We start from the raw sequence: 25982 nt of genomic DNA on the forward strand, positions 1-25982 counted from the left end.
ATATGGGCAGTTAAGTCTTCAGTGGACCACAAACAATGCATGTTTCTGGAATGTGGGAGGGAGCCGGAATAAGTATAAGAAGAGCATACAAACTCCACACAACAAGGCCGGCGTCGAGATTTAAACACTGAACCTCAGAGTGCGGTGCAATTGAGAAAATGACGCAATACTTGACAGAAGAAACACGTAGCAGTATGACAACATTTATTTGAATTAGCAAAGACACCGCCTCCATCCCCCCCTTCACATACTATAATGCATCGGTGTGAAACTCAGGTCCTGGAGGGCCGCTGTTCTGCATGTTTTCCCAGTCCCCCTGTTGCAACACACCTGATTCAAATGAACAGGTTGAGTGTCATGATCTGATCATTTGAATCAGGTGTGTTGCAACAGGGAGACTTGGAAAACATGCAGGACAGCGGCCCTCCAGGACCTGAGTTTCACACCGCTGCTATGATGCATAAAATAAACAAAATCAAACATGAAGAGGTAATCCACATATCCTCAAGATAATCCTGGAAAATCCCAATTTTAGTCTCCCAACGTGTCAGTTCACAAATACATTAAAGACGGATAGCAATAAAGACACAGAACATAAGCGTGAATGCTTCCTTCATTCATGCTGCCATATATCAGGGGCTTTTCGGAATTTAGTGTTGCAGTAAAAAGGCCAGTGGCATCTTTTATTTGACCACGACCAAGCAGCACAACAAACACTCCAGTCCTTTGTTCCAAGACATTATTCATCATTTTTACCCAAGCTGAGCCTAATTACCCTCCTCCCCAACTTCTTTGATTTACTCTAACGAGGCATGGAAACGCACACCTGAACCGAATGTCGTTATTCCTCTGCACAGACACCCCCCCCCCCCCATCACCAACCATCTTCAATAAAAGGAATGGCATAGACGCAACGACAAGATTAAACCCGGGGGACAAACCAAAGCTTCAAAAAGGCAGCATGGGATTGGGGATAGGGGGCTGATAATGAGAAAGGGGGCAGGGCATACCGGGGGCAGGTCGTGAATAAAGACTAGCGGGGGAGGGCATAATCCACTGCTGCGCGGTCTTTCGTCCCGAAAAGACCTGTCTTTTCCACTCAAGGCTCAAATGGTGATGGCAGAGTTGAGCGCGGTGGTTTCACAAGGGGGATCGTGGCAGACGGGTTCACAGTTCACAGCCTTCTTCTGATTGAAAGTGATTGTGTCCCAGACTTTCTTAAATGAATCAATATGGGGGGGGGCAGAGATGGGAAATTGATTATCAGTCGTGTCTGGTGCAGCGTTTGACACATGTTAATTTTCGTGCTTCTAATTAAAGGTGAAAATAGGAGAAGGCTGTCGTGTAGCTTGTCCAGGATCTTGACAAAAACAAAGCACGGGCAGATGATTCACTGAAACCAAGTTGGCTCGGGGACCAGAAAACATTGGAAGCGACACTGCCAGCAGCATCAATTGAGCCTGACAAAATTCAGGGGCTGGATGTTTGTGGCTTTGGTATGATACTCACACCATCCATCTCAAATATTGGCCATGGTTGGTATGCATTACACCAAATAGAGGGGGGAGGGGGGAGCCAACCTCTTCCTTGCTTTAAAAATGTTTACGAGAATTTTGCAGCATTATTGCACTTCCTTTTATAGTGTTGAGCGGAACCTGTTAGGCATCATCTTAGAGGAAGCAGAAACGAGAGTGCACACAAACAATGCAAGAGCTGTGATCAACCTTACAATTGTCGGATTTAAAATGTATGATGCATGATTTGCCCTGTTTTTTTTCCAATTAACGAGAAATCTGCCTGGGTTATACAGCCCAGACCTGAGTCTTCACTCAAACCATCTTTCGTTAAATCCAGTGATTCCAAACCATTCCCCCATAGGAAAGTGTCCAAAACATCTTAGTCAGATTTTTTTTTTTTTTACCTTAGATTAAAAAAAAATAGTACAAATATATCTATTTTTTTTTAATCTAGGCCAGTAATACAGTGGATGAAAAGGATTCTATATATTGCATTTTGCGAGAAACCCATTTTTTTGAGGGGAGGGCTAAATTCTTCGGATGGGGAATATGTTTCAGCAATCAATACGTGCCTTGCCTCAATCATAGATTTTGGGATACCACGAGTTAGTTCCACTTTACAATGAAAAATAGTCCAAACCCAAGAGCATGACCAACACTAGATGGCAGTATCCGATTGGACCGACATCCATGAAGACTCCAGCAAGGGCGAGGTGGCAAATGACTTCCAAGAAAGCGTGTTTAGTGTACATTCAAGGGGCCTCTAATCATGTCGTGAAAACTTGTTAAGGATTGTGGAAGCTTCCCGGAAATTTTCTTTCAAGTGATAATGGAGTTGAAAACAAACAAAAAAAAAAGTGCAAAAAGTGCACAGGTGCATTGTGGGTCCAAGACTTGGGTGTGCCGTATGCGCACCAAAACTTGTTTGAAAACCTTCTGAAAATTTAAACGATGCTTCTGCAAAATAGGCCCTCATCATGAGATGTTTCGTTTTCTCACAAATATGTTGCTTGGAGTGTATACTCCTCCTCCTCGCGTCGCCCGTTCCATTTCGGCCGCGTCGCGTTCAGTGCGACAGTGGAACGATCACTTCGACGTAGTTGTTGGGGAAGTATCCCGTCTTGCCACGCAGCTTTCCCTCAAACCAGTTCTCGTCAATGTAACTGACCAAGGTGATGGTGTCCCCCTCGCGGAAGCCCAGCTCGTTCTCATTCTCGGGGTCAAAGTCGTACAGAGCTTTGCAGCATGGCTCGGCTGATGAAAAAGGACAAAAGAGGAACAGTGTGAGGTGGTGGAAAACTTTGGACCCCCCCCCCTTCTCTCTCTAATGTGATTAGTATTGACTTGGGAAAAGATTTCATTCGAGGCTGCGTGCGAGTGGCCTGTTTCCACCAGCAGTTATGGCAGTCTGGAATAGAAGCCAAAGAAGTTAGAACCCCAATGCTGTGAAGTGAAACTGTCTGAAGCTTGACACCTGTACCAACTTGTTGCATATCGTTGCTGTCAGGCGGAAACCTCATATGTCCAAATATGGTCAGCTTGGTATTTAAAAAAAAAAAACAACAACAAAACGTTTCCACATCATCTATGAATTTTTACACATTAGCAAAATGGCTTGAGAAGAAATCGATGAACACGTTTGATGCGGTTGTGCATAACTCAAGCCAGTGGTTTTGGAGATGCAAGGATTCCACCCGACAGAGTCTGCCAAATACATACAATCCGACAAAAATGAAGAGTCTAAGCTTTGGAAAAACAAGAACGAGATTCTATGTATCTGCAGCCTCCATGGACCCCATTTTGACAAGCCCCATCTTGTTGTCTCGCCCAGACAGACTGAATGCAGGAGACCTACCAGCACTCTTCAACAATGTTAGTGGAACTATTTCCAAATTCCTCAGACACTTTTCAGTCTTTCAAATGTGCAACGGAGGGAGCACAATTAATGAATAAGGCTCTCTCATCTTTTGGCTCACTCACGCGCTCGGTTCTTGATGGAAGGTCTTGGGACGGACGGGCCTGGATATTGTTTATGTTGCAAAGGGAAAGACACATCAGTCATACTCAACAAACGCCCTCTTAGTTGTATCCTTTGCACTGTGGTGTCATCAGTCTCACACAAACACATTTCAATGTATCAAAACAGTTTAAATGTATTTGAACATGGACAAAAAAAAAAGCGAGAAGTGCACACATTGTAAACACTTAAATTCATCAAAACACACCTTTTAGTGTAAACCCCCCCAAAATGAGGAACTGTGATGTCGTTTACCTGAAGAGTAAGCCGGAGGGCTTGTGGCAGTTGGTGTGTAACCTCCGTTGGACTGCTCAGTCTCTCCATAGTCAAAGCTCGGTTGTCTGGGTTTGGGTCTGTACTCTCGCCTTGGTTGGGACTGACTTTCTTCAACCCTGCGCGAAATGTAAACAACACATGTTGATATTTTTTTTGTTTATCATGCATTCTCCATTAAAAAAATAAAAACTCAACAGCATACTACATTTCAGAAGAATGTCATGCCAAAATGCTCGGTTTCATAACCAAGCATCACAACATTGTGCTACCCGATTTAAAGTCACCCTCCTGCCACATTGCTTGCCCGCATGGGTTCAGACACGCATTTGCGATGACTAATTTGAATTAAATTTTGTATTCACTAATATATATACTCTAATAAATAAAGTTTTCTGAATCTGAATCTAATTAGCAGGCCAAATGAGAAGTCTTCCTGAATTATACGCGGCACATTAAGCTCCCCAAATAGTCACCGTGCTGACCTTCTTGTGATTTCGCCAGAAAGTTCCTCCAGAATCTCGGTGGCATTTCTGTGGTACTGCAGCAAGGATTCGACAAGAGATGCCAGCTGGCTCACCTGCTCCACCTACAGAACGGCGATCGCAACAAGAAAAAGCGATATGGTATAGTCTTCCTTATTCTCTTATAATATCTCCAAATTCAAACATCAAACCTGAATTGAAGAAAAAAAAAAGCAGCAAATCAGGTTAGACAAGCTCCCGATGCTGCTTGTTCAAAGTCAGGAACAAAAGAAACAAACAAACAAACAACAGTAAAAAAAAAAAAAAAAAGCAGACCATATTTGACATATCAGCCAGCAAATAAAACACACATGGACATGGTCGTGTTTGCCATTGAAAAAAAAAAAAAAAACGGAGATGCAATGAATCCGTTCCAGCCTCAAAACAAAGTTATATTGATCTTATTCTTATGGGTGTGAGAAAATAAACATTGTATTAAACACCGTGTAACAAAGGTGTCCAAACTATGGCCTGGGGGCCATTTGCGGCCCGCCATCCATTTTCCAGCGGCCCGCGCCACGACAAAATAAATGTTCCTGAATCCTGAAGCCAACAACGAATAACAGTGTTTTTAGTGCCGCGTGCACAGTCGAGTCAAGTGTGCACTCACATCAGTCTCCAGCAGGTTGTACATGGAACTCTCAGCCATGTCTTTGGACTCGTGGAACTTCTCCAAGGACTGCCTGATCTCCTCATCTGGAATTTTACCCTGACGCTTCTTTTTATAGTCGTAGTCCAGGCGGCGGCCCTCCATCTTCTTCAGATGGTGCTGATGGCGTAGAAGGATGACGATGGCAGAATTCATTTTTTTAAAATAGATGTCAAATGATTTCATAAATCGATTAACTGTTCCAACTCTACTACTGTGCGTGTACCTGAATATCTTTGATGTCCTTCTCAACGACTCCTTGCAGTGGGTCAATAAAATTCTGTTTCACGTCAATGTCCAGACTGTCCTTGATGGCGGACAATTTATTCATCGATTCTCCAATAGCCACGAGAGCGCCACCTGGAGGAAACATGCACCAAATGCAGCTTAGTGACATTTGGGTCACAGCGACGTGGGGAATGAAAAGGGAGCCCCTCAAAAAGAAAGGTGATACCGTCAAGGCGTGCTGTAACCAATTACTAAAAATGGTACCTTATAGTACCTGGTTTTGCCAATGGAAAAATGTCAATACGGGTACCATGTGCTCGAAAAGTAGCAATAGACATGTACTGTTTAAACGAAGCTGCATTCACGTTCTTCACCCTTTTTGAAATGATTTTTTTAATTTTATGATTGATGATGTTTTTTTTCTTTACCAAAATTGTTGTGCTGGCCCATGTCTGATCCATATTTCATCATGCACTCTCCGAGCAGGCCTTCGGACTGCGGGTATCCAGGACTGTTCAGCTGCCCACGGAATTTGGACACGGTATTGAGCATGGACAGTTTAGCTCTGTAGGCCGGGTTAGGCTGGAGGTACTCGGTTGTTTTGTTGATGACTTCAACCACCGCTTTGCTGGTAACATCTGCTCTCTGGAGGCACATTCGGGAGGGATAGCGACTTAAAACATGTGCAAAAATCCATCTTCTTGTTTAATTTGGAATTGGCGTGATACCCTTTCAAGGTCCTTGAAGTCTTCATCCAGCTTGGTTCCCTCTGCACCGCCAACCTTCTCGCTCACCATCTGAGAACACAAAAGGAAGCAAATTGGATGCGTCCTCTGAAATGCTAGACGTGCTCTTCATCCTAAGAGTTCAATCAACAATTTTCGTGGCGGAAAACCACTTCTTAATTTCACAAAAACACTTCAGGCAAGACGTCAGCAAATCCTTACGAGACTAACTCAGCAAGTATCGGCAAGATTAATCCGGAAATCCATCCAATTGATTTTCTTGTCTTTTTAGATCTTGTTTTCATGGTGATTGATATTTGTACTCCTTTTATTTCTGTACCACATTGAGACTTCTTTTTAAATAAAAAGACCTTCTTAAATGATGTAATATTATTAGTACGACTGAAAGTAGTTTATTTGTTTAGCTGAGAAAAGCGCTTAAAAACTGAAAAAGAACTCCATTTTAATTTATTGCACTTTTACATCCAAGGGGGGGGGGCGTCCATTTCGGCTACTAATCACGCAGGTGGTGTTACACAGTGTGTCACGAACCATTTTAAACACAGATATTAGCGCCGACAAATTACTGAGGGGCCAATTTCTAAATAAAAGCCACACACAGCATTAATGTCAGGTCATGCATTGGTTGCGCGTGGCAGGGTGTGTGTCGTTAACAATTGTGGCGGCCGGCTTGACTTGGATTTACAGTATTTCATGCCTGAAAACAGACCACGCCTTCCTCATCGGTATGAAGACATCGCTCGGGAGGTGTATTTGGTTGTGATGGTTCCAAATGATGTGGCCTTTAGTTGACTTCCCCTTTAATCAGTTGCCAAGACATCAGATCATGACAAGGTATCAGCAGATATTGAAGATCAACTGAATTGGACTCTGGTGCAAAAAATATGTGATAAGGACATCCCTAGTCATTTAGCTTTAGCCTGTTTTTATTTCTGAGGTGTCAAGCTTCTGACAACATCTATACCCACTGTGAAACTGGTATGGGCGGGTTATTGACATAACTAAAATTCCACTTGTCATCATGTCGGATCGGCACACCCACCAAGCTGCGAGTGCTCACCAATCACATGTTAGGCTGCAGCAGTGACTTGCAAAACTAGCATCATCAAAGCATACCGGTTCGGCCAGTTATGTTTTTGTTGCGCTTTGTATTTCTTATGGGGCAACAAAAACCCAGCTCAGTCAGAGTTCAAGATATTTGACTTACAAAGGTTCTTGAATTTTGTTAAATATCATCTCCCCGACACAATTGCAAGGAGTTAAGAGGTGTTATGATTCACAGTGACAAATAGATACATCGTAATGATCGTTCACATGAAGCTGTTTTTCTTACATTCTAAATACCAATTATCACTGGGGGCCACTTTAGAGAAATGTTGGCCAGATGGCCAAGTATTCTGCTAAATCTAATTAGCATGGGTCTTCGGATTAAGCCTCTTTTTTTCCGCCACAAATCTAATAGATTTTATCTTGATTTCTAAAGACAATGACATCCCTTCCTATATCTGCAGCCAGTAACACACAATTTACTTTGACTAGTTTCTGCAACATAATTTCACATAAAATTAGAAAAATAGCACAATTGCCTCGGCCCTTATTAACTTGCGCCCACAATATGAAAAAATACCAATTTGCTTGCGAAAACTTTGGGGGGGGGGGTGTGTGTCCCTTCACGTCTGTGTATATTCTCGATCATTCAGGTCAAGGGCCAATTGTTTGTTCAATGTATTGCGTTTTCTTCTCGTGTTCCGAAAATGTAAAGGAATGACTTAAAAATTCACAAACTTGCAACTTGTAAACTCGCCATCGTAAAGATAATTGCACTAAGGAATGAAGTCACCCACACTGAAAATACAGCAAAACAGAAACAATACATTCTCTTGATTAGTGTCGGCTCATTCATTTAAGTTTTTACATTGATTTTCCAAAATCAGTTGACGCCAATTGGTCAACATGCTCCTGTCTGCGACTTTTCACTTGCAAACACGATTTATCATGAGTTTGTCATTCGATATTTGACGTTTTTGATCCAACCAGTTAGCTCGGGGCTAACGTAGACTTGCCGTTAAAAACTGTGGCAACAAGCTAGCTAGCGGCTAAGTAAAGTTTAAAAAACAAAACATCGCGCTCTTACCTGGCTGGCTTTGTAAAATTGCTTCCGAATCCCAGCGACGGACATCGTGCACAGTCTGTTTCGTCCACTTGGACTTCACCAAGGAGAGAAATCTTGATTGCGGGACAAACGCAGCTGTGGTGAAAGCTCTAAACAGCAAGGAGCGAGGAAGCAAGCACCACGTCTTCAAATTTTGGACGGCAGATGTGGAATTTGAAACTTCAGCTCCTTGGCGACCACAGTTTCCTGGCTCCAGCTTGTTGTGGGAGGCTCCGGGACCGTCGAAGTGGGTCAACTGCTGACGTGTTCTCAGATTCGGCTTTCAATCGTCTAACTTTATAATTGGAATAACATTCATTCATTGCACAAACACTCGAACTGGGCTTATCGCCGAATCCGAACCCTTTGTTTTGGACCATCAACCAAATGGTTATAGAATACGTGGAGATATATAAGTAATCAAACAGGATGCTGCAGCGACCGTAAATCTGATCAATGAACGTTTGATATGGTATCATTATTATTTGACATTACCGTTAATAATTTTGGACAGTTTCCGTAGGACTCGAAAGTGTATCAAAACTTTTGACTACTAACGTATGTTTGCACCGAAATGATTTTCGAATGAATCAATTTTTTTTTTTTGCCTTTCCTGCCGACACCGCTTGGTGGTAAATGTTACAGCACGATTTAGAGGATTGTTCAAATAACAATTCTAATTAAAAGTTTAAATATATTTGCCCGTTCATAGATTAATAACTGGCCCATCAGTGTGTCTAATTCGGTCCATGGGCATGAGTCTTGCACTTCAACAAATGACCTGTCAATTTTCAATAAAAGTAACTGTTGTTTCTAATTCAGTCCACTGGAGGTCACACGAACGAATGATGAACAAAGATACCTGATACCTCTCACAGCCCAGTGGTGAGAATGACGGTTCTATTTAAAATGACATTGACTTGACAGACATTTCTAAAGAAGAAACCATTTATTACATTCTTAAAACCACATATAATGTATCCCATTGGACAACAATATATATTGAGCTGTGTGACTCACTTAGTCTTGAACTAGTAGTATATCTCTTGTACATTTTTTTTCTTACAAGGAAAGAAAAGGGAGACAATAGTGTTTTTATGGACTTTTCCCAATCATTTGCCAATTAAATAAAACAATTACTGACTGGAAAGGCCAAAAAGTGGAGACATGTAAAGAAAGTGGATAAGCGACAAATAAGTGAAGATCACAGCAAAAGGAAAAAACAACAACATTAAACTCCAAGAATGGAATTGATCTTTAAAACGGATTTGTTTGCGTTCCTATGTAAATGCTCATAAATTTAAAGTTACAATATTAGGACAAACGGGAAGGGGTCCGGGCAGTTTGTGAGCAACATTCACAAAAGTAGAACTTTTACGTCCACAGTGATTATGGTGGTGGGGTGCCAAGGCGTGAGGAGGACGAGGCTGGTCATAGAAGGGACAAGAGATCACAGCTAGCTCCCTGAGTGGCAGGCGGCAGGCCTAAAAACTTCCCAGCACCCCAAGTAAGTAAGACATGTTCACCTCAAATGCTAAAACAACCTCCGGGAGTTGACTTTTTGTTCAAGTGAAACGCACCGAAACTTTGAAGGATCTTGCGTGACGGAAAAACAAAACAAGATAAACAAGAAAGTCTTACAGGCTTTGAGGCCCAACTCAGGGGGGCAGCTGGTAGCTCCATCTGGCATTAGACTAGTGTCCAGTGAGAAACGGGGGGGAGGATTGTAAGTGCTTTTTATTCAAACAAGTGTTGGGACTAAAAGTGGAAAGAACAGCATTTCTACAAATAATACAGTTGCTCCAACCAGTAAGGAAGGGGGGTTATGATACAAATTGTGGAGCGTCGGGTACCTGAACAAGTGCGACCACATAAGTGATTGAATGAAACTACACCTGACTGCTGGTTAGAAACAGATTGACGAGGGGAAAGGGGGCGACACCGTGTATCCCCTCGTCTCAGGTTCGTAAAGTGTGGCTTGCTTGGTCTTTTCCTTTCGAGTCCCGTTTGTCCTCCTTTTGTTTCTTCAGGCGAGGGCACAGTCATCAACATCAGAGCTCAGTTTAAATGCCCAACAAAGGCAATTTGTTTCCTCCGTCGGACGGACACGCCGCCCCTGTTTGCATCTGTACAACAAGTGTCTGTTCACCCACTTAGTGAGTTTGTTGTCATGGGGTGCGGGGGGGAAAGGGTGCTGGGGGTTGTCATGGAAACCTGAGAGTACGATATAGAGAGGAAAGTAGTCCAGAGTCCGAATATCAGCTTCCTTTGTGTGCATCCCACTTTTCTCTCCCTTTCGTTCTGAACTAATCTCACACGCTCCTAACACTCTCCGCAGTCGCACATAGTCATCTACTTACACTCTTATTTAAAATATTTGTATATAAATGTGTATATAAATTAAAGATAATTTCATCTTGCCCTGTCTCTAAGTGGCATTTGCAAGGAAAAGGGACGCGTGGGACTGAGGTTTCTCAAGGGCCTACTCAAGGCAGCACCGAACGCAGGCGAAATGTGAGAGAAGCGGCTCGAGGAGCTGAAGTTGTTTTTTTGTTGTTGTTGTTGTTGGGTTTTTTTTTCTTTTTTGTATAAAATGACTTGTGATCTTGGTCCCTAAGTGTCAGTACACGAATAGGGCGGTTTTAGTACGAATATGCGCACATACATACCATACCGAGGGATCAATATTGACTGAAATCTTCTTTCTATGACCATGTATGAAACCGTCTAAGTGCGACAGGGTTATACATTCACCATTGAGTCATTGCTTGTGCACTGGTGCTTGTCGAGGTACATTCATTACTGGTTGGGCGATCCGCCGCGGATCAGACGCTACGCAAGTTTTCAAAACTTGCATCCGCCTCATGCATCTGCTTGTCGGTGCTGCTACAATACGCAGAGGAGCATGAGCGTGCGTGGTCTGTAGTGTAAGGTGCTTTGCCTGCTCGGAAAGTGGAGGGCGACTTTGGAATCACGGGAGACGGAGTCTTTTAAGTCCTGGATTGTCTGATAACTGCTGGTTGTTGAACATCAACATATTTGATCCTACTCTGTCTCTCCTTTTCCCTTCCGCTAAATACACTCCCTCCATCTCTTTCTGTCAGTCAGTCCATCGTGTCTAGCTGTTGGTGGAGTCGGGCAGGGAAATGTCGGTTCCAAACACCTCCCGGTACAGCGGAGGGAAACTGTATGCGGTCTCCGGGTGGACCAAACGGAAAAACTCCAGTTTGTCAATGTGGAGGTGACAAATAGATTTCATGATGGGTAGTTTGGACAGCATCTGCGGAGGATCGAAGAGATATGGGTGAGCATTTTTCTGCTGACGTCGGCATTTGCTCATGAAGCGTCGTGGCGGCCTCCTTTTACCTTGTCCAGTTTCTCCTCAGAAGCACTCTTAAGAAGGCTGTGCTGCAGAGCCAGGTAAACTTGTTCCTGAAGCTTCTGAACCTTTTGGCCATCCATCAGCCACGGCCGATCTGGAAAAATCACAATAATGGCACGTTCGTTGAAAGCGTCATGATTTGTGCTCAGCCAGCGAGTCCGTTTATTGAATACAGTAATCAAAGCCGTACTCTGAATGCCAAAAAGAACCGTGAGTAATTGACTCCACTTCCAAAGTATAAGAGATAATTACCTTTACAGTGGTGTCGTGAAATACCAGCGACACAAGATACGACATACTACCAGCCGAAGCTAAATATAGCTCCTCCCTAACACGTCAACTTGTCTCTCAGTCGTGACGAACCTATTTCGACAAGCCATTGGCAGAGTCTTGCGGCATCTTGTGGCATTTCAGAACGAGCACAAAACCCACAAACAGGTCGGTGAATTTTTCAGCAACTAGTCGGTGTTATGTTCCACCGAAAAACTCGCAAATAGGTTCATTTGCGAGTAGTATACCGTGGATATGTGACAGGATCAATGTACAGCCCATACGGTGATGATGCAGCACATTTGTCCAGCCGAAGGAGTGAATTTGAAATGACTCCCACAAAATACATAAAGAAGAATAATAATCACCAGGGGAGAGAAGAACAGCCGCGCTAAACAAAGCCACCTCTTCATCAGACAGCTGGAGGCGGCAGAGTCCTTTGCCCAGTTCAAATACTGCACTCACCAGGTCGTCACAACCTGAATAAACACATTGTGATAGTCATTGAATTACTTGATGACGTGTCAAAGGGCTAAGTTGAGTTTTGAAGACGGCCTCCATTTTACGATCATAGTGTATTGCTCTCTCTCTCTCTCTGTGCATATGCATAAAATCATAGTGTCTATAACGCACTTGTCTATGAAGACATTTTGAGGTCCAAGAATCTCTGCTTCTTAAAGTAGCACTGACATACAGCATATATTTTTACTCCCCCCCCCCCCCCCCCCCCCTTTGGTAATCCAACAGTCATGCAATTCCATTTGTAACCAGAGGAGACAGTGTTGAGTCACTAAGTATCTGGCTTCAGTTTTACACGAGGGAGCGACAGTCAGGTCCAGAAATATTTGGACACTGACTGATTGACACAATTTTCAGCGTTCCAGCCCCGAAGTCGATTTGGAATGAAACAAACAAAATGTGCTTGAAGTGCAGATTCTGTTTCGTTGTGTGTCTTTTTTACGACTCAAGTCCGGTTCACCGACAGCAGAATGAAATAATTGGTACGTGTGAGCTAATTATCGCGTTCTTTTTAAAAACGCCCCCGTATTATATTTACAACCTCTGGTACCTATATAAGGTGACACATGTTTCTGTGTGAACGTTAGTGCTCTCCATCTTCTTGCGCTTAACCCTTAGCACTACTTCAAGTATGTACATTGACTTTCCGCTTGCTCCTGTTGTATCTTGATGTAGACAACATTGATTTTTAGGATAAATTAAACACTTCTGATGAAAGCATACTGAGAAAGCATTTGGATTTCGTGTTGGCTTTTGGAAATGACAAGCAAAGGGTACAGCGGATGTGTGGACGTCAATATTTTGAAGCTTTTGAAAAGGTAATAAAATCCTCATGTGATGCTCACCAAGCGCTTTGAAGAACTGAGGCGAGGCAAATTTTCCATTGAAGAAAATGCTGCTGTTGTTGACGTTAAAAGCCCGGCACATCCGAATCAGCAAGACCTCCAGGCATCCTGAAAGCGTAGCCATAGTGGCAAAGATATGGAGAAGTGCACGAGGAGGGAGTTGGACGGGGATTCACAGAGGGGCCGAAAATACTCCAACATGAACACACGGACACATGTAAATTTGGTTTCAGATTAATATGCATCATATGTGACAAACATATATTCATAAATGTATGTTTGAAAGAGTTCAATTTTACAGAACATAAACCCATTGTCAAATACATGTTTTTCCCATTTAATATATTTATATGAAGAAAATTTGTCACACATTTTCCAGAATAATGTTTTTTTTTATCCCCATTGTCCAAAGAAATGGGGCAAAAGAAGGAAGAGAAGGAGACAAAAAACAAGAAGGAACTCAAGTTAGCAAGTTTTAGATTCCTGTTTACTCGAGTCGAAAACTCTGTGACCTATGATTTCTAAATACACCCGTTGTGGACTGTACACTGACCTGCTTTCAGCAATATAATCTGGTCATTCTGGCAAAGATCCATAAATCCAGCGATTCGTTTGGCAAACTCCACCACGTATTGGATGGCATCTGTAATGTGGTGTGCGCACTCCTGCCACATCCACTCAGCAGACTGATCAACAGAAAAATGGACTTGTTTAGAGTGGTTTCATCAGTCAAATGTAGTTTGTCTGGAACATCACCCTAACCACTTGAACAGAGGCAGTTCGCGGTTTTATCTGAATAGTTAAATCTGTTCCTGAGCTCTTCTTGTATTCCCACGGGACACAAAGAAATGCAAGTGCAGAATAGTTGGGGAGATAATATGTACCTTGTTCTGAAAAGCACGCGTTTCCTCAGGTGTGTATTGGACCAAGTTGAATCTCTTCATGTCTTCAGCGCTGTACTGACATGTCTCCATGTGAGACTTCACAATACATTGCGAGATTCGCTCTGCAAGACAAATACAACAACCAGAGAAGCATATTCATCACTCAAAGGATTTGGAACACCAGTCAAACATTTGAGAGCTCGACAACCTGATTTGGTTTACCGATCTAAAAATCATGGCGGCGTGACCTTGCGTCACCGGTTTCTTGTTTCCTAATCTTTCAGTTATATATTAAAAAAAAATAATAATTAAACAAGCACTTGAGTGGTGTGCAAATGATATCACAAGCCGAAGCCAGGCCGTTGTTCTATGAAGGTATTAGAATATCGGAAAAGAAGGCGTCCCTCAAGGCTCTGTGCTGGGACCATTATTATTCACTACATAAATAATATTTTAGTTTAATTTACATCAAATTTGTTTCATTTCTATGCAGATGGCACTGCCATATACCCAACTCAGCTGGGCTTTATTCCCCTATTTCCCGCACTATAAGGCACACCTAAACCTATTCCATTTTCTCAAAAGCCGACAGTGCGCCTTATAACCGGTTGCGCCGTATATATGGATCAATATTCTGGTTTCTTGGACGTGGTATTTTAAATATTCTGTCAAGCGCTTTGTGACAGCTGCAGCGGTGGTGAAAGCTCGAGATAAATAAAGCTGCCTTATATTGTATTCCCTTTCCAATAAGTTCCATTTTATTATTTCTTGGCTTGGACTTCATTGGCTTGGCATCTGACCAACAATTTGGATAACAAACCACAATAGACTTCAAAACCACGATCTCGTAAATCATGCGCTTCGCGGCATCATTGCCCTTAAAGGTGATCATATTTGCTTTTATTTACATTTTAAACCATAAAAATGATCCCAAAACACTTTCACGGCTTGTGTTTGACGGGGTGTAATCTGACGGCGAGGCGCATTGCACGATGCAAGCTTTTATTCGTAACTTAAGGCAACCAAAGAAGACATCCTGTAGCTGGTAAAATCAGCACAGTATTCACACGACACAATCAAAGATGATATTTGTAAAAGAAGTGCTTTTCGCTCGGGAAAAGTTCCCCATGAGCTTTCTTTCGACTATCAATGCATTTTTTGGTCACTTCTTCAATTCCGCATCGGTGAGAATTGTGGTCGTGTGGCGTGTCACAACTCACCAAGGTCTGTTATTGAGCAGTCATCGGGCAACTGGTCCAGTAGCGCGTGTGTGTCGCCAAGCAGGGGATGCGTGAGAGAATGTGTGTGCAGGAGCTGGATGCCACTGTTGTCAGACCCATCTATCGTCTGTTGCGGAGAATTTTGATTGGACGGGGATGACGAAGAGGAAGAAGCGGATGATGAGTTGGAGGTATTTCCTGTGCTGGTCCCTCCGCTTCCGCCCAGTAGCTCCAGGCTGCAATACTCGCTGGCCTCCTCGGGGGTCAGCGGTAGGTCAAATAGGTCGGGGAGTGCCGCGATGTCATCGAGGTCGCTGAGGGTGGAGCTGGAGCCCCCGGTGCTGTAGGAACGGCTCAAAGCTCCCTCGCCGTCCTCTCCGCTCCCGCCACATGCACCGTCCTCCCTGGGTAAGGAGAGCGTTGTCGAGACCCCGTCTCCGGAGCCCACGCACTCCTGGGATTTCTGATGCTTCTGCACCTCAGCGTACAGGCTGTCGCGCTGCTTTTTGGACATGCGACCAAACTTCACCGCTGTGGAGAGTAAATCCATTTGGGTCATTGAATCATGAAACCTCATACGTTATTTACTGTCACTCATCCAGCACTGTGGATGTTTACGTTCGTTAACTGGAGTACAATTGTTTACTGCCAGCAGGTATATTTGTTGAGTAGGTTTTTTAACGGGTAGGTGAGGAAGAGGAGATTTAGGTTCGTAAACCGCTGCATCACTTTACATTTGAGATCAGCACAGGTTTTGAGTAGAAGCTAAAGATCAGGGGGTGAGTCAGAAATTGCCACTTGGATTAGGAGAGCGAAATGTCACCTAGCATTTGAGGATGTACATGTAAGGTACAAATAGAATATGTTATATGGTTAGGTAGTCGAATGTCTTTGCCCCAATCATGAAAAAAGATGATGCATTTCATGGAGTGAATGATGAACGGCATGTAAAAAAGCAGACGGACATTCAACTCGAGGCATGCCGTGAGTCGGCGCACTTCATAGTTGCATATGTGTGAATTTATTCATATTTTGACATCAAAAGCGCTTTGTCAGTCTTGTTTTATTGTTTGAGGTGTCGCAAAAGGACAAAAAAAAAAGAGTAGCGCGTAGCTTGTTTTCATTGTTTTTTGCGTCAGAAACTGATGCCTTTGGTGAAACCAACCAATGTTCTATTACTGATTTTAAAAAAAAACAGAAAAAGATTGAACTTTTTCCTGGTGAAAGAAACGAGTCTATTCTTACTTTTGGGACGTTCGGCGCCTATATTGTGACAGAACACAATATTCTGTGGGTCTTGACAGATCACTCAAAATGCTCTCAAACAACTGGCAATATGGGGAACTCTCCTTTTTTTGATCCACTGTGGGCATGTATTGATTATAAAATGAGATACTTCAATGAAACACACACAATATCATCGTGTCATCTAATTAGTCAAACTGGCATTTTTGTTTGTTTGTTTTGTTTTGTTACAGTTCCTCTTCATTCACCTTAGAACCGTAAACAGTCGTACGTAGAATTAAATGAATCGAGTATATTACACGGTGAACAACATGTGACATCCAGCAAACATATCTGACGGCACATACGCGCAGTATAAAGTTCTCAATTTTATTGCTCTGGACGATAACAGTTTTGGACTCTGGTCCTCCAAGTAGTACTGTATGTTCCAGCGTTGATATCTCGTGTACTCCATGACAATTCTACACTGGATTCGTTTTCTCTCCGCAGCCCAAAAGAGAGTAGGACGCAAGTTTTGAGGCATCTCCCCAACAGCTGAAGTGCAACATTAACACCGAGAGCTTCAGATTCACATGGTATCAACTGAGCGGAATGTGTGACACAGCTACGCCACTTTATTTAAGTCTCGACTAAAAACCTCACAGCTGCGACACATTTGGATTAGGCCACACGAGGGTAATCGTGACAAGAACATGTGGAGGTGTGCAAAAAGGAGTAAGTTCCGTTTACCATCTCGGCTCATGCCCAAAGCCAGACACTTCTGCAGACGACAGTGCTGGCAGCGGTTGCGGTTCGTTCGGTCGATCAAACAGTTCCTCTGGCGCGAGCACGAGTACATGGCGTTGTTTTGCTGGCTGCGACGGAAGAACCCCTACAAGGGACGCACCGATAAACACCCAGTGGACGCATGCACATTTGAGGTCCGACAAATACATTGAAGCATCTCTTGTGTTGCTTTCTTACCTTGCAGCCTTCACAGGTAATGACCCCGTAGTGGATCCCCGAGGACTTGTCCCCGCAGATTTTACAGGGGATGACCTCGATTTGAGCTGCAGGACCAAAACCAAAATTGAGCAGGTCAGAACAAAACCGTGCGGTCATTCTGAAAATAGATTTGACAATGGAAAAGAAACAAGAGACCATTGGTTCCTGAATTGCTGCCAACACTAAAATAGTTGGCGCATTTAGTCCGACCTAAAACATATGATCAGCTGGCTTCTGTTAGCATACTTCCTGATTGGGAGCGCGTCGATTGCCCAAGTTGTGTTTTTTTCTCATCGTTTAACCCACAGGGGTCAAACTCGAGGCCCGGGGGCCAGATCTGGCCCACCACATTATTTTATGTGGCCCACGAAAGCGGATCATGTGTGTCAACTTCCAAATTTTGTAATCATTTTGTTCCTCTGTTTCCACTCACAATAAGTCAACAAACAAACAGATAGTTGACTGATTTCCAAACTACTAATCCATCAATTTCTTGTGTACAAGTAATAATACTATGTGAAGATTAAACATTTATTCGGCCCTCTGACGGAAGACGCAACTCCAAAGCGGTCTGCGACAAAAATGAGTTTGACACCTGTTTCAGGGACAGCGGTTACTACAGTGGACATCTTATCGTGTTACCAGGTTACAGGGTGCATGAAAGTGATCAACTAGAAGATTCTCTGCCACACCCTTGTGAGAGACTTTGAGCAGATTTCAACAAAACCAAGGCCTTCCTTTAAGACACTTGCTCATGTTTCATCAAACGTCCCGAATAACACGTCAGCCCCGACGGAAAGTCTTTTCTGCACTCGGACGAGCAGCTTTTCTATTGCTTTATGATGGCGGTTGTGAACTTTGCCTGTCTTTTAGAGCAGTCCATCCGCACAGCGCTGCCTTGTTGTCCTCGGTTGTAAATCTCAACCAAAATAATATCCATTGTGTCGTCCGTTGACCTAGAAACGGCGAGCCGTGGCCTTATCTTGTCACAGTTAGGCGGCTGTAATTCTTTGTGCTCTGAATCAAACGGTGACGCTTCACCTCCAACTGACACAAAGTGCAAAGTGTTTTTGTTTAAAGTCTGACGTTTGGTCTTTAAGAGCAAAATGGTTCTCAAACTCACCTTTGAGTTTAGTCTGAGACCTAGTTTGAAAAGAAACATAAACCTGCACATCATTTATGAATAGGACTAAATGATTTATTTTGCATATTTATGTTGTTTTTGACATTTGTAATATATAAAGGAGATGAGTGAGCGGCAACGGAAACTAACGCAAATAAACTCGGTCTTGTGAAAAAAAAAGGAACTGGAACGTCTCACATCGTGTGCACACAAAAAGACTCGGAGAAGCAAACTTGCCTTCAACTGTGTTTGTCTGCACCCTGCATGAGGCCCCCCACAAAGGAACAGATTGCACAAACAGATAAGGGGATCACATGACTGTTGCACACTGAGATGAACAAAGAGCCTTTCTGTCTTATCGGAGGCAAAACAACAATATCATAAGATGTTTGTTGGTGTGGGTTATTGATTTATTTTTGGATCTCAGAGCTCTTGAGTTTTGTCTGATCCACATTCATTGAGTCATGTCGACTCTTACTTTGAAAGGCAACTTGCCACCACGAATACATACTCTGTGACCTGCTCGGCTCTAAAGCTCTCTGACTAAAATACTGTACTCCAAACGATCGGGGCAGCTGCTGGCATGCAATGGAAATAAAAATAAATAAAAAAACCCTCCACCCTCTTCCTTCGAGGCTTTCCTCTCCCCCTCCCTCCCCCCCATCTCTTGATTATATAACTCATCTGTGAGCATTCCTCACAGCACTCATTCAGCCGGCTCACTCTAGCAACATGTCGGCGATCCGCCCTTGCCGGATTCTCGCGATCCCACTGGCTGGGCTGTGACGGCAGCTTGCCTGGTATTGGCTGAGTCAGCCGTCGCTTGGTTGCTGTAGCCTGTCAGCCCATGTGGACATTTTGTCCCACTGACACACTTTCCCACTGCATGGGGAGGGGGGGGGAAGGAGGGAAAAGCAGGCAGATCATTGTGCTCCACAGACCAGTTTTAAGGTGGAGCTCAACAAAGCGCTTGCTTCCATGAACAAAAAAGAAAAAAAAATCTTTCCTTAAAGCTTGGAGCTTGCATCAGAAAAATGAGGTTGCGTAACAGTAAAATTAAAGCCTCTGAGTAATAACGATGATACCGGAAAAACGGCATTTTCCAGTTCTGTCTTAAAAGACGTAAGAAATAAACATCGTGTTTTATTACTGATACACGCAAGTTCAAAATGATCAAGCTACCGTATGCGGCTACTGCACAGACAAAGTAAGCTGGATGCCATCTCTTCGGTTTCCCATCCGTCTCCTCTGCCTTTGACAGTGAGCTTCGGTACAGCCACGTCTATTCTTATCCCCCGCTAAGAGCCAGAAATACAGTACAGATGTCCATACAGCCACACACCCTCAATGTTGCAGCCTCACAGGCATGCCTCTAATCTCTTGACCAAAGATGGTATCACAGTATGTACCGTCGAAGTCCAGTGTGAGCATATAGCTAAATGGCAAGATAGGAAACGGTCAAAGCCAGACAGACCCTATAGTAAAGGAACAGAGGAAAACGTTATGTTGAAATTAATTTTTCCATCACTTTGTCAAAGCACGGGGGCACTAGACATGTTCCACTTAAGGCAACATTTACCTACTCGGAAAGACAAGCCTGTTAAAAAAAAAAAAGAGAGAGAGCGAAAGAAACCAGAAGAAACAGTTGATGTTGCTCTCAGCCAGTTAAATGTCTGAGCTTGTTATCATGTGTCGGAAAGGCCAATTCCCTTGAAGCGGGGAAAAGCCACTTTTGTCTCCCAACATTTTGTTCCAGGTGGAACAGATTGCCAGTAATGTAATTGCACAACAAGCGCGCTTGTAGGCCAGTGTGTCAATCAGGTAGCGTGTCAGCAACGTATCGGAAAGGGAAAAAGAAATGTCGACCTTCCACATGCTCCCCCCCTTGTGTGCGTGGTCACACGCATGTCAACGTATGTGACGAATGTCAATACTCTCACAGCCAGTTTCAATACAAGTACAAGCTGTTCTAGTTAGCGCGCCGTAATATGAGCACAGCTCGATCGCCCTTCGGCAACACTTGGTGGAAGCCGCTGTTCTGCGTTTTTTTTTTTAATTAGCTCATTTCAAACTGAATAATAATCTTCCCCCCATTGCTTGATGTGTTGTAATACTCTTGTCTATTTGCAGTATGCATACACTTTGAGAGCAAATGAGCCAAATGAGGCCTTGTGACTTGCTCGCTACTAATTAGAAGGGATGACAGCATGGGGTTTCATTCCGTGGGTTTCAGCAACGCTGATTGCGTCATGTGGCGCGGCGGGGTGCCAGATGATGGTGCAGCACATGCAGTCATCTTGCAACAACCTTCTGCCGTAACACTGTCCATTATATTACATCAAGCCATGTTGCATGCATCCCTCCCGTCATTTTATTCTTGCTGATGTGGTATAGCACTATGCCTTTGCGTGCCACCCCGAGATTTTAAGGGCTTTTTAAATGGCGACGCTCTCTTTAAAAACATCAGTGAATCTGGGGGGGGGGGGGGGGGAACAGAGCAAAGGATTTTCAAGGCCCCGTCTGTCAGATGTGATGCTCTACTTTTTCTCTGTGTAATCAATACACCTTTCACTTTAAAACAGAGTACCAGACAAAATGTACCATCTGGACAAAGGCTGTAATTTAATGTCGGCATGCTAATGACGGACTCAAATCATTTCGAACTGGAGTGCCAAAATCCGCTCTTCTAGAGCCCGAGAACGATCCCCATTTGATTTGGGCACCCCTGATTGAGAGGAAAATAATTGTAATATACCGTAGCGGTTACATACTGTACATATAAATCGTTTTTCTGTGGGGAACAGATCAAGTGACAAAGTAAGGGTTCTGATTTGTTTACAGTTGGATATCCTGCTCCAAAACGGGAACCTCCCACCACCAGGGGCCTTCTTAGCTTCTTCCTCACACCCTCCACTCGTTTACTGTACTTCCTGTGACAAAAACAACTACTGCACAGTGCACGGTACTGTAATCTATTTGTGGGGGAACCAAGCCCTGCAAAATAAAATAAAAATAAAAGTGAATATCCCCCCTAAAACTTCTCAAAATTACCGACAGAAATAGTTTCAAGCATAACTATACCACAAACTAAAACAGTTCAATGCATTCGCAAACTTATTTTACAACACTAACTTAAAAAAAAATGGCTTATAAAGGATTTGATTTCAAAAAGATGCAGAAGTGCGCACACACACTAGAGCCTGTGTTCATGCAGATTTGACTCTCATAGCTTCCACTAATGAGCCAGGCTAAATTCAGCTCCTCCCTGACATCTTTCAGTTGAGATGTATCGTCTCCACATACTTCTTTGACACCAATTCCATTTTAGGGAGGCCTTGTTGGCATCTTGTGGCTTTTTAGGGTGTTTCAAAATTATTATTATTCTTTTTATTTTTTGCATCTAGGTGGGTTTAGGGTCCATGGGTCGGGGGAATGTGATTAGGTGAATTTGTGAATATGTGGGGGTTCACTGTACTCTGCCATCCCGTGGGAAAAAAAACCTCATCGTAGCACATGGCATTAGTCCATGTGAATGCAAGGCATTTAGATAATTCGCATTTTTTGCATTCATTTGATTATCAAATTATATTTTAATTAAACCAAATTGCTTAGGGCGCATACATTCTAATACTAACTTAAATTCGCTGACAGGATTAGTAATTAAAGTATCTCGCTATCAACGTGAACCATTCTAAAGGTTCAGTGGCTGTTACTGTCGGATGGAATGTACAGATGTTAATCATATGCTGCGCTGTCGAGGTCTGAGCCCGACAGCGCAGCGAGTTCAAGTTCATTCCGCAGTGGCGGTTGTGAAGAGTCAAGTTGAAGTGCAAGGGCAACTGTCAGTGGGCTTTTATGCACATGGCCTGCAGGCAGGCAGGCAGGCGCTTCCCTCAGCCGCCCCCACCCCCCTCTGCTGCGCATGCTGTGTAACGTTGGGTGACATAACTAGGTCAGTGGAACCCTCTCCCTCTGTACAGTCACACGGCCGGCCATGCTGGCACGGCCATGCCGACTCGACGACATCGCAATCAGCCTGCTAAAATGGCACGCAAAATAATTCAACATTTTCTTGTCTTTCTTTTTTAATAATAACGTTCAAAAACCCCTGTTTCGTTTTCATCTACAGCGTCTTTCCATTGCTCACAACCAGATATATGTGGCACTTGTTAAAAGAGTTGGATGATCAACTAATGCGGAGTATTCTACACTGGGATTGACACAAATAAAGTATATAAATACGAACATCTCGATTACATAATTGTAGTTTTGGGTAACAACAATCTCGTCTCAAGCCCCTCCCATCTTCGTATTGCATAACACAAACATGGAACCCAAACCAAAATGCACAGATGGTCTCCAGAGTGATAGATGTCATGAAATTCTTCTTCTCGTTTATATCACCCCCCCCCCCCACCCGCCCATCCCAAAAAAAAGACAAATACACAAACGTGTTCAAGTAATCTGTACAGTTTTGAAAATTCACAAAATCATCATCTTTTATGGTTTAAATTAATTTATTGGAACCCCCACTGCAAGTAAAGTAAGCACAGCACTGCGGTCTTGAGTCATAATCCTGTCATGGGGCGACTTAATGCGCACTTGGTCGCAAAACGGGCGCACCGCGAGGGTCTGTGCGCGCACATGTGGCACGCACCTCCTTCGGCGTGCTCCTTCCTGACGATTAAAACGCGCCGCCAAGTTTGCGGCAACCATGCACGACGCGATGCGACTTAACTTTAACGCACTCACCTCTCATTTTGACGCGTTCTTCTTCTTAACGGCTCCAGGAGAAGGAAGCTCGGCTACATTTGGCTGCGCTGCAGGTGACTAACCAGAAAGAAGTGGCTGTGTAAATAATAATGTCGTAACGACGAGACGAAAATATGGGGAGGTGAAAAAAAAAACACCCCGATGGTCCTCTATGATTCGTGGAAGTCCGAGCGAAATAAAACAAGGAAGAAAGTCGCTTTGGATTGCATCCTAAACGCTCTTGCGAACGGCGTGCTGTTTGGCTCGAATAGTCCCCGCGGTGTGCACGATGGCCCACAAAGTCAGCGCCTTCCTCTCAGTCTACCCTGCTAACCTACTTTCTCCAAGCGTGGACTCTCTCACATGATCTCACCGCCACAAGCTCCTCGAGCAGGAGCGGCGGGGGCGCGCGCTAAGCGCGCGCGCGCCCTGGGACGAGCTTAAGGTGGCAGTGGTTGTTGAGAGGAGAGGCCGCGGGGGCGCGCGCAAAGCATCCTGTCAACGTCCCTGCCAAAAGGCGATTAGATAAGTTGTTTAAGGATCGCTGAGTTAATTATAGTTGTGTTATGAGGGGTTTTATTTGCACCTGTTGCTGTTCATAATATATTATGTAACGTTGTGCTGCAAGTCACCAGAGGTGGGTAAAGTAGCCAAGAATTGTATTCAAATACCAGTACTGTTAATTAAGACTACTGTATATGACTCAAGTGAAAAGTTGTCCTACAAATGATTACTTAGCTATACGCTAATTTTGATTGAATACACTCACTACTGAAGTAACTGGTGAGTTACTTCTGATTTAATTACGTAAAATAATCGCGCATTGGCAATATTTAAATAATTAGACAAAAATCTAAAATAGGAAAATGCCTAATTTAATTTTTGCCTCTTAATGTCACCTCAAAGCAATAATTATACAAAACGAAGTAGAAGGCAAATTCAGGCACAATAAATATTGTCTGGATTATTTATATATGATCATATGCATTTTGATTGTATCGAACTTTGACAGCTGGCTTCACTCACATTTATCAGCAATCTGGACATTTGTTTCATTCCTCCAAAAAAAACCCCTCAACTTAAGTTCTGACAATTTACGTCTTTGTCTTCAGGGTTATGCATATACTTATACTGTATTGTGACTGTTGTACGGACATTGTCTCTGACAATGTCCATCAAAACTTAAAATGATCTTTGTAACAGATTATTAACTTTTGCAGGTGCACCACGGCCAGTGAGTATATTTGCGTGCGCTCTGGATTAAGAGAGTACTGCACAAATTGCAAACTGGAGGATGCCAGCCAGGCATCTATAGGGAACAATGTGGAGACTATTGAACAACTACTGTACTGAATTGCCATTGGTACTTCTGCAATCAAGTCAAACTTCCAAAATATGTGTACAATTCCCTAATTTTTATTTCATCTATTTGACACGAATGAATTCTGTCAGCACAGGAAGGTCACATCATGTGGGTTTTCCCCGCAATAATCGTTCACAGAATGTCAACGTATGCTCCATGGAGAGCTTTCGGAGTTTACACCCAGTGACCTTGTGGAGTTTTCTGCTCGGTTCCTGTTTTGCTTCATTTCTGAATGCGTCATGATGTTTTCAATTCATGGTATACCGGAGCATTTTGCACGACAGTTGTCAAGCGCAGATGGGTGGTGTGGAGCACTGCCGGCGCAACAGATAATAATGACTTCTTTTTTTTGGGTCTTTTTTTTTTCGATTGCAATCACGCACATCGAATTCCAATGGAATGGTATTATAAACATGTGCGTAAGACAGACGCCCCCATAGTGGTGAAGTGTGTGTGTGCGTGCATGTGTGTATGTGTGTGTGTGGGGGGGGGGTTATGATGCAATGCTCTGGCAGCAGTGTTATGAAACAGCATGAAGGCAGAGATTACTCAAACTAGGTTAGTAGAGCAGCGGCAGTCATGGCTTCTTTCTCTCTCTCTCTCTCTCTCTCTCTCACACACATACTGACACATGTATGGCAGCAGGCACACACATTCATTCCCCTTTTAGTAATCCTTTTCATCCTTTCACTCCACAGCTAATTTGTCGCACATTTTCATTCTCCAACGTGTGTGCCAGTCACCGCTGCTCAAGCCCGTGCTGCAGTCCCCCCCCCCCCCCCCCGTTTTAAACGTTTGCCGTTTACTCCTTCCTCTCGCCCCGCACTCACAAACGCTCTAAAGCCCCTCTGTTCTATGTCTCCCTTGACAACAGCAGTGACACTTTGACCTTAGTGCTTATGTAACCGCTGTGCAGATTGGTTAGACAGACATAGAGAGAGAGAGCGGATGAGGTGGCTTTTGCAAGGCAGACATTTTGTTGCCCGATGAGAAAGTAAGGTGGAACAAGAGCCAAGAAAGCTTTGGGAGGGTGCCGGCGGGCTGTATTAACAAGAGGCCAGCATGGATGGGGGAGGACGGTGAAAATACAAACATGAATGAGTGTTCAACATCATGTCTTGTCACAACAAACAGATTTGCATTCAAACACATCGCCAATGAAAATCCAATGTGAGAGTTGCAGTACAGGCGCAAATGAGGGTGGGCAGGCTCTGTCGCACCAAGAGGAATGTGTGGGCACCCCCGGTCCGGGGGAGCCTGGCCAGGAGGAAACCACGCAATACCCGCGT

General features: G+C 43.6%; 2 protein-coding genes across 3 annotated transcripts; both read right to left on the reverse strand.

The window, feature by feature from the left end:
- Positions 1-187: 187 nt before the first annotated feature.
- LOC147195251 (endophilin-A2-like) lies at positions 188-8346 on the reverse strand. 2 transcript variants are annotated; one of them, XM_086129974.1, is made up of 9 exons: positions 8089-8346; positions 5937-6005; positions 5637-5853; positions 5207-5340; positions 4942-5100; positions 4293-4396; positions 3790-3926; positions 3498-3536; positions 188-2771 (listed from the first exon to the last, which is right to left on the reverse strand). In XM_086129974.1, the coding sequence occupies exons 1-9, from the start codon at positions 8131-8133 to the stop codon at positions 2584-2586; spliced, it is 1092 nt and encodes a 363-aa protein (XP_085986100.1). In that variant the 5' UTR covers positions 8134-8346; the 3' UTR covers positions 188-2583. The 2 variants fall into 2 exon arrangements, with proteins under 2 accessions (XP_085986100.1, XP_085986101.1); XM_086129975.1 differs by lacking the exon at positions 3498-3536 and having other exon boundaries at positions 8089-8345.
- Positions 8347-9036: 690 nt separating this feature from the next.
- Positions 9037-23722, reverse strand: LOC147195252 (nuclear receptor ROR-beta-like). The gene is made up of 10 exons (XM_086128290.1): positions 23331-23722; positions 17435-17520; positions 17201-17342; positions 15227-15757; positions 14007-14128; positions 13676-13808; positions 13123-13230; positions 12127-12237; positions 11473-11582; positions 9037-11386 (listed from the first exon to the last, which is right to left on the reverse strand). Exons 1-10 carry the CDS (start codon positions 23335-23337, stop codon positions 11225-11227), a joined length of 1512 nt encoding a protein of 503 aa, XP_085984416.1. The 5' UTR covers positions 23338-23722; the 3' UTR covers positions 9037-11224.
- Positions 23723-25982: the final 2260 nt, after the last annotated feature.

The sequence above is a fragment of the Hippocampus guttulatus genome, chromosome 14 (assembly GCF_054856545.1).
Source record: "Hippocampus guttulatus isolate MCC_2025c chromosome 14, RoL_Hgut_1.0, whole genome shotgun sequence".
Lineage (NCBI taxonomy): Eukaryota > Metazoa > Chordata > Actinopteri > Syngnathiformes > Syngnathidae > Hippocampus > Hippocampus guttulatus.